At 39.1% G+C, this 9,797-nt stretch overlaps 1 protein-coding gene across 1 annotated transcript in view; it reads left to right on the top strand.

The window, feature by feature from the left end:
* Positions 1-9,797, top strand: part of LOC106529821 (glutamate receptor ionotropic, kainate 5) — a gene marked incomplete at its 5' end in the record, with an annotated part of 59,723 nt that overhangs the window by 14,115 nt on the left and 35,811 nt on the right. The window contains 1 exon segment of the mRNA XM_014025333.1: positions 8,217-8,330. Within this exon segment, the coding sequence (XP_013880787.1) occupies positions 8,217-8,330 (114 nt within the window).

Here is a 9,797-nt window from a genome sequence, read left to right on the forward strand (position 1 = left end):
GTATTTCAGCCTGTATTTGTCATTTCTTATGTAATGTGGACATTTGGTTATAGTGTCATTTTTATCTGTGTATTACAGAAACCACACACACCTGTCTCCATCCTTAATTCCACCCATACCTGTCCACCAAAGTATGTTCACAAAGGCTGTATGTTTGTAAGAAAGGTTCAATACAACAAGTTAAAGCATTTCTGCCTCCTCATTGTGTGCACCAACCCMATCTTAAATCCTCTGGCCTAAAAGCGGTGTTCTGGCCGACACTCCAGAGTAGTAACAACTCCAAAATACGTTCTAGCCCTTACAGTCTAACAAAGTGAAGATACCTATCCCACATGCTTCCTTCCTGGTCTCTGTACCTTTGTGATTATGCTGCCAAATATTTTTATTTTTATTCATTTATTTGTTATTATTATAAACATCTTTGTTTTTTCACTCAGTCATTCTRGTGTTTTGAGTATGCATTTTAAGTCCTCTAAATACCACATCAAACAATTTATTTTTATAACCGCAGACTAAAAGTTAGAATGAAGTATTAAGCTACCTGACAAAAACTTGTCCTGCTGATTTTATATTTCTGAATAATACTTCTTCTAAGACACATGTGATCTTGTGTGATAACATATTCTTAAACCATGAACTCAAATCAGTCTTTTCCTCTGTTTAAATTGGGAACTTTGAYGCTGATAACAATTCCTAAACTTCAGTTTGTCAGGTCCAGTAGAAATCCTTAGTCTCCAGGTTATCGTTTAAAACAACTGTTTCCTCGTGTGTGTTTATGTGTGTGTGGGGGCGTCGGCACACACACAGAAACACGGAGCCAACACATAATGCTGATGATAATGGTGATTGTGGCTGATGATTGTATTTGTGTGCCTATGTGTCAGAAAGAGAAAATGGGAAACACAGGCGCGCCATTAAGAGGCTAATCAAGATTTTTTTTTCTTTTTTGTTTTTTTGTTTTACTAATTGTACAGAGCTGTTTCAATTACACTGTGGGATTCCGCAGCATGAGCCCAGACACATACACACAAACACACACAGATGAGCTAGCAGGTATGCCTTTATTTTTATATTGTGAAAAACTTTTTGTGTGTGCAACTAGAGGTTATGCAAGAGGATTAAAAACTTGAAATATGTACTGTTTCCTGCTGATTGTTCTACAAGGCAGTCTATCCATGTCTAATCTAAATTTACACACACAAACATTGTTGTCCATGTGACCCAGGAGCCTGATGAAAGTGGGTGAAATTCGTTTAAGAAGTGTGTGCTTGTTAATCAATTAGGTGTTAATTAAGGAGCAGAGAGGTGTCTGGAGTCCAGATAAATGCTTCATTATGGCTCCACTCTCGGTCTCTGTTGACCTAAACCTTAATGAGATTATCTTTCAAATTAAATTTCACTTTGACACCTTCGCACGTCAAGGTCAAATGCAAACTTAGACGGGACACACCCGGTTTTGTGCTGCTGCCAGACAAAAGAAACACTTTAAAATTAGCTCTTGAAAATCAAAATTTTATCCATTTAAGTTATGTCTTGTTCACACAAGATTTTAAAACATTTGGTTTATTTTCAGAGACTGGGAGAGCCCACACTTTATCTAAAAAAATGTCTGTTGAAGTTTAAARCAATTGGATCTTTAACCAATTGCTAATGTTTGGCCGTGACGTATGTAGTGCACCAGCTCGACCGTGAAGGAAGCTAAGCTAAGAAGCTAATCGGACATTGCATGAGCTGTAAACATCTACCCTATACTAGAAATAACCTAATGAGATAGCTATAAATGAGTTCTGCAGGCTTTGTGAGACAAATTTAATTTAATTCGGAAGCCTTGTCAACACAAACTGAATGGCTTCATTCACTTCCTCCACTGYCGTTGCTGATCTACGKTAGACTAAAACAGTGCAGAAAATCAACGTCATAATTCACAACTCCTCCTCCTGTTCACTGATCCGCCCAGTTGAGATTCTACCAGAGAAATCCTTGTCTACGGGAGAAATCAGACGGAGCAGTGAAGGGAAACTAGAATTGTGCAGAACTGTTTGGAAGGCATGGGTCAGGCTAGTTTAGTCCTACAGTGTGTGGTGTACAGCCACATGGYAAAGACAGYACACCCCAMACAGAGAGGTTCTGTYCACGAACGTTCACATGTCAGATGGGAAATCCTGCAAAACCTMTCAAGATCAAATGTGAGTTCAAAGTAAATGAACATGGCAGATGAAGGAGAACCAATGATGAAAGTTTGTGGAATATTTTTAACAAAACTAAAAGACGCCTCCATTGACTTTTTGGTGCACCAAACCAGTTGCTTTGTCCTGGTAAACGGTAAATGGCCTGAACTTTATCAAGACCCAGACTCCAAGGTGCTTTATACTGTCGTTCACTCATTCACACAAATATCCACACACCGATTGACTGTCTTCCGTATTTTGGATTCCCCTCCATATTTCTGTCACCTCCTTTTCTGATGGACTAAACGTCACATTCAACAGGCTGTGAGCTTGTTTTTTTCTCATCAAAATAAAATAAAATGACAAAGACACAATTTATGACATTTGTACTAAAAAAATTTCTTAAACCTTGCAACACTGGACATTATCTGCATTCTGTTTACTCTCATAATCAATTAAAACAAATAAGAAATTGTGAAAAAGAGACTGAATTGCCACTTAAAAGAAACTTTTGTTTGTATGACAGCGATAACTTCCTCATGCGTCTCTTTGATGAGTTTTAAGGGGTGAAGTCTGGTGCACGCTCCTGCAGTTTTGACCTCAGGGTGAGGATCATTCATGTTCTGTGAACCCACTAGGACATTYCTCCATTACAAAAGAAGCTCGCTCCGCTGAGGGAACAATACAAGCACCTGACACAAGAGAAAATCTTGTCTTCTGAACTTGGCTCAAAGGGATGCCTCAGGGCTACCCAAGCCAGCCCTTACTCTAATCTCCATCAAAAAGAAAAGTTAACCTGAATCTTAAAGGTAAAGAGAGTGTCTGCCTCGTGAACTCTAACTCTGCTGCAATGAAAACAGTCTGACAGTCAAAAGCTACATTTTTTATTCTGCTTTTTACATATGTGGACATTATGTCCTGATGCATCTCAGTAATCCAGGTAAAAAATCAAAAAGAAAAAAATTGTATAGGTCTTCTGGACGGGTTCTTCTCTAATGAAATGTTTCGTCTCTCCTCCAAGAGACTTCTTCAGTCTGAAAGTTTCAGGCAAAATTCAGGCTTTAAGCACTACTTCCATGTGACTGATACTCACATCACATGGCTATCGTTGACACCTAATTAACACCTATTGTTAACAGGGGTGGAGTGATACTGGCAATAGCCGCACTGTAGGAGGGGGACAACTGAAAACTGAGGCCTCCACCTCTGTTTAATGATGGACGGTCTTTCTTCACAAAAATGGCTTCTTTTACTCCTCTCTCAAACCAACGTTCCTCTCTATCAAGAATGAGAACATCCTCATCTCTGAAAGAGTGACCGCTGGCCTGTAAATGAGTGAAAACTGCAGAGTTCTGGCCATTAGATGTAGCTCGTCTGTGTTGGGACATTCTTTTGAACAGTGGTTGCTTTGTTTCTCCGATGTATAACTGGTCGCAGTCCTCCTGGCACTTCACAGCATATACAACATTGTTCTGTTTGTGCCGGGGCACCGGATCTTTGGGGTGAACCAGCCTTTGCCGTAATGTGTTTTGGGGTTTGAAAGCCACTGGGACATCATGTTTAGAAAAAAAACGTCTCAGTTTCTCCGAAACACCCGCAACATACGGAATAACCACTGGTTTGGGTCTGGGTTTGGGGTCTTCATTTTCACCTGAAGGTTGCATAGAGTCCTGTCTGTGTTTCCTGTCTGCTTTCAGGAAAGCCCAGTCAGGATAACCACACTGCTCCAGGGCCTGTCGTGTGTGTGATTTCTCTTTCTCCCTGGCTCCTGGGTTTGTAGGGACACTGTCTGCTCTGTGGTACAGAGTCCTGATCACTCCTAACTTGTGTTCCAGTGGGTGGTGGGAGTTTTTTTTACGTGGACATTACATTGGAAAGCAAAAGGTTCTTTTGGGATATTACAGAACTGTGAAGCTTTACCATTATTTGTTCTATAATTTATGGAGGAAAAAAAGTTTTATATTCTGTTCTGTATTTAATGAGGCATCAGTGGAGAGAAGCTAATATTACCAAGCCTGTTAAATCTCATCAGATCTCGCTCTGCAGTATTTTGAATTAATTAAAAGCTTGGAGTAAAATTTTGCAACAGATTATTGAACTTTCAGAAAGTTATTTAAATGGTTGTCTGTACACATCAAGCATGGTCTATTCAAAACGGGTCTCATCTGAAAATGTGCGCACCGCCATGACTTATCTGAGGGATCTAACCAAAACCAACAGCTTTGATTAGAGAGTAAGTGCCACGCCTTCCCCTGAGACCTGCACTGTTACAATTCACTGTTAACTCTTAATGCATTCAGTGGCAGCTACACACTCAACATTGACTCCTCAACAATAAAAATCAATATTTCATTAAATGCTCCAGAATCACTGCACAGGTTATTTAAACATTTAAAAATAAGGTGCTGCCTTTAATTATGGGTCCTTTTGTAGAACTGGTCGGTTACTAACTCAAATGGGTTAATGGTCCAAATCAGTACTCTCAAGTCCTAGGACTCAATTAACCTGGAGACTACATGTCCTCTGGCAGACTGCAGCCTAGTCTCTGAGTTAACAAATTCCGATGAGGAGAGTTGTAGAACAAAATGACTCACATGATCCACATGAGTCACTGGAGTGCGTGAGTCAGATTAATCTGCATGCATAAAGTGAAAAAAACTCACCACCTATAGACCTTTGGTATCAGATTTAGGAATTTAAGTATACATAGCACTACATATCAGTAAYAAATTCAGAGTTTTGACAAAAAGTAAATTACGAAAACATTAAGATCATTTTTTGATGACAAAGGACAACAATCCCATTAAAATTTACTTTTATTATAATTTAGGAACAAATCAAACTGACATCAAGTTTTTTTTTAATCCTCACTTACTCACTTGGCAGCAAAGCATTGGCTGCAGCATATGAGCCATTTTCTCAAAGTAGAAACTCTCCGTGTCCTTCTGGGTATCTAAAGGCATTCTGAGGCCAGAGAGGATTCTCGGTTTAATCCTTTCAGCAAGTGCTGGGTCTGCCCTGGGGTCTCCTCCCAGTGGGCCGTGCCAAAAAATATAAAGGTGGTGTCCTGGAGGCTCCTTTATCAGATGCTCAAGTTATAAAAACAAAACATCAAATTACATGTTGATTATACTAATTGATAATTGTTTTGATTTGTTTTGATTCTGTGAGTCATTAGATGAAAAACAAATTTTCGTTACTTAGAGCCCATGTCAAACTTAAGCCAAAATGATTTTAAATAAACTGCAATTCAATGCAACAAAATAAGCTATTTTTAAAGAAGTAAATCTAGAGAGGAAGGAAAAGAAAAAAAGAAGCAAAAGGAGAAATGCAGTGGGAAAGATTGAAAAAGAGAATAGAAGAAAAAAGTCACTGATGATGAAGAAACTCATATTAAGTTCTGTTTTCTACCAAAGTGGCTTAAAAAATTAAAAGGTGAAAGATGATACGTACCCAGCCCCTGAGCTGTTCTCTTTCAGTAACTGTGCCTCCTTGAGCAATTTARTGAATAGCCCTTGAATAGCTCTGTTTTTCTGCTTGGCCTTCAGAGGAGTTGGATACTTTTGCTCTCTCTCCTGAATCTGTCYCTCCTTCCTRCTTTACAGCTTTTTCAAGCCTTTCTTCTACCTACCATCCAAAATCAAAACTGGTCTCTGAACGCAATCGACGCTATTTTTTCAACTTTGAAATTGGAGCGTGGGGAGCGCAGCTATCCCAGTGGAATGGTGGTGGCTGGCCAGGTCGCTGGTTCTTAGGGGGCTTGGAACCTGATCTGTTTGGCGCCGCTTTCCATTGATGACGTGGAAGATTTGTACATATTTGGATTTATGATAAGTGGATTCCTGCTGATTGGCTGTGGAGGAGTTTGGGCTTATCACAAAATGAAAGTGACCCTGACAGTAGTCCTGGCCTGTGAAAAGCTGTCAGGAACCTTGGATGGAATCTCCCATGCTGGTAACGCACAGACTCAGTTGCTGGGGGATATAAGTCGCAAAMTGGATGTGATTCTGAYGAGAATCACAGCTCAGCAGCGTGCCCATGAGATGTAGGATTACACCTGGGTGAAGTTTCAGATGGAAAGAGAGGYGAGGAGGTGATGAAATTTGGAACATTCAGCTTTTTCGCCATTACAGAGATGCAGTTGAGACTGTAAAGCAGCAAGAAATTCAAGGCTGATTGTACCAAAACAATTRTGTTTATCTTTCGGATTCCTGCAGCTACTGACCTTGGCCCTCAGCAGTGATAAAAACATCCCTGGAAGACATAAGAATGAAGACTTGTTCCCCCATTCCCTCCTCCGTATCATCCATGGGTGGACCAGTCCGAAGACCATGGTGGTGGTGACAAAGAACTGAACTCTGATGAACTGAACTTGGATCATAACTAGTTTTGGACTCTGGAGGTCTCTGATTGGTTCCAGCATGGAGTATTATCCTGAAACGTCACTGGCTCCGCTGCATCCCACCCCGTACCATGTGTTTGATCCCCAGCCCTCACTCCTTAGCTGCCTTGCACTGAGCCAGTGGTTTTTTGAGCGTGTGCTTCTGTGTTTATGTGTAAACATAGGATCAGAGCAACTTTTTTTAACTCGCCTCTCCTATCGTGTGTATTTCCAAACTGCACAGGTAGCGCGACCGGGTTGCGCAAGACCTGTTCATGTTTCTCTAATGTTTGTYATGTGTGTCTTTCTCCTGAAACAGGTGTTCTAAACTGCAAAATTTCATTGTAATGCAAATTATAATGACAATAAAGGTGATTCTATTCTATTCTTAATGTCTCCAAATAAACTGCATTAAAACCAGCATTGACCACAAACTACATCTTCCACAATGCATTTTGTTTATTTTATCAGCAAAAAAGATGGCATCCTACCATGGTGGAGATGCACATAATTTAAAAGTAGCTGGCAGCTGCTGAAATACACCATGTAAAATCTTAATTCAGCTGCACTGTCAAAATGGTAGCTACTGTAATTTCATTGTGCTCAATAAAAATCTATTCTATTCTATTATTATCATCAAAAGTGAGTAAAACTCACTTTTACTTTTAATAGTATTTCTGTTTTGTTTATTTTCCATTTAGTCAGTCGTTCACATAGAACTTTGCAGTGTTTAGAGGATGTGTTAAAATACTGTTTCAATGCAGGAAATACCAAATAGAGCCCAGTTATTTTTTTGTTAGAGGTGCTTATCTGTAGCAATGAGATGAGGTTAAACATGAAACATCAAATTTAATTACAAATGGCACTTTGAGGGCCACCATAATGCTCATGTGGCCCTCAKTGAAAATGAGTTGGACACCTTTGACCTAGAGTTTAAAATATTAATTATCTTATTGCAGTAGTGGCCAAATGATCCCTTATTTCTGACAGGACCTGTTAGTTTTGACAGTTACAGGTGAACAAAAGAACACGTTAAAAAAATGACCTGGTGCGATGATGAAACACTGTTTCAAAGACCGAAATCAGAGGAAACATTACAGAGAAACATTATTTCTGACATTAGGTTCCTCCCAAAGTGTTTTCTGTTAATGAAAAAAATACATTAACCATTATTGCGATTCAGTGAGAGTTCTTCTGCTCATTACTGATTATATTAGCAGTCATTAGGAAGTTATGAAATCCTCCTCTAAACACTTTTCTTGTTGCATTTTTGTTTTCTGTGCAAGTTGTGTTTGCTCAAGCGTCTAAAAGATTGTTTTGGGGCTCAACTGTTTAAAATAAATATTAGCTCATGGGCTCATTTCAGACATTGCTTTCTTTTATGCACTTTTTTTCTGTTTTTCACCCAAATGTCAGCTTAGCCTTTATGTTCTTGACCCATTTGACTCTTTTTTTATTTTATGCCGTGGCTTTTGTAGTTTGTTTTCACACAAACAAGAGTGCAGACCCTTTTCCCATTTATTTCATTTGCACATGATAAAAAGAAACAAATCTTTTCTTGTCCTCTTTCCATTTTGCTTCAAGCATTGTGGGTCCAAAATTCCTCTTCATGAAAAATAACCATATTTGCTCCTTTTGTCTGTCCATATTTGTTTATCCCACTGCAGAAAGCAGACCTGGCAGCCGCCGGCTTCACTATCACCTCCGAGAGAGAGAAGGTGATTGATTTCTCCAAACCGTTCATGACTCTGGGGATCAGCATCCTGTACCGAGTCCACCTGGTAAACTCACCTACATATTTGTCTTAGTTTTGTCTGTTTGTTTGATCTTTCCATGAGTCAAAAAGACCCTGATTGTTGTTTGTCAGGGTTTTTCTGTGGTATGACCCAAACTCAAACTCAATTTAGTCAATTCTGCTCCAAAATATTACATTTTACACAGTGTCGCATTTAGAGACTCCATTAGTTAAATCTACAAATTAGTTAAGTTTGTAGATTTATTTATTTATTTATTTATTTTTTTTTGCATTCTGTTGTGTACTTTGAGTCTCTAGGAGTGCAGCAAATGTGGGGCTTGTGCAGTTACACAAAGAAAATTAAATATTTTTTTACAAAATGTATAAAATAATGAAAGCTGCTTCAGAGTCTGAACTGCAAAGCAGTAAATAAAGATTAAATCAGAGGACGTGGGTATAAATCACTTTGGATTTGTTGTGAAAAGAACCAGCGAGCTGTTTGTTTTTGCTGGAAAGATGTTGAAAGTTTAATTTATGTCGTAGTCCTTCCTGCAGAGTTGACACGAACTGTTTCAAACTGAACAGCAAAAGTGTTTGCACCTGTTAATGTTTCCCTACCCCCTGCCTCCCATGCACCCCCCACCCCGCTTCAAACCCCCAACGGGTGGCTGATGATTTATTGAATTCGTACAGAAAAAGCTGCAGCTGCTGCAGGAGCTACCTGGAGCTTTGCTGCTGGAAGCATTGATGGTTCTCAACTGCTCCGGTCACTCAGTCAAACTGAGTCCCCAGTGAAGCGACAGGAATGTTTCACTGCAAACAGAAAACAGGAGGAGGTGGTGCTGGTTCAGGAGAGACTTTATCTCCCCTGAACCTCCCATCTAGTCACTAGATAAAAGCAAACTGACAATACAAACAGAGGATTTGTGTGTTTTTTTTTTCCTTTTTTTTTATTCATTGGGAGGGTAAAAAGAGTGACTGCTTTCAAATATTAGTTTTTCAGTCTCTGAGGAATTATTGCTGACTCTCATTTCCTGACTGGAAACTCTCTCTGCTAGTCTAGAATAAAAARCAGGTCCAAAAATTTAGATTTTGTGTGACTGAAGGAATCTGCAGGTTACCAACAGTGCTGAATTTTACACATGTTAAACAAGTCATAAATATATTTGGTGTCTTGTAGGGAGTTGTTTCTTTCTGTTTTTCGTGGCCTGATTTAGAAACTTACAGCCCTGACAAATAAAATTAACGAGTTTTATTTTTTTGTCAAACTTAGCTTTGGGATCAGAGTTACAGCATGGAACAGTTTTTATTTAATAGAAATATGTGTTTTTTTCCTTTACATTTTAYTTTTTTATAAATAAAAACTGATCTTAATAATACGGATATTGTCTTGCGGACACAGACTGTGAATAAGAAACAGAAACACTTATCTACACTTATTTTTCATCAATTTCTAAAATAATCCCAAACAAAAATGGTCTTGCCCTGTGATGGACTTGCGACCTGTCCAGGG

Source organism: Austrofundulus limnaeus, unplaced genomic scaffold (assembly GCF_001266775.1).
Source record: "Austrofundulus limnaeus strain Quisiro unplaced genomic scaffold, Austrofundulus_limnaeus-1.0 Scaffold469, whole genome shotgun sequence".
Taxonomy (NCBI): domain Eukaryota; kingdom Metazoa; phylum Chordata; class Actinopteri; order Cyprinodontiformes; family Rivulidae; genus Austrofundulus; species Austrofundulus limnaeus.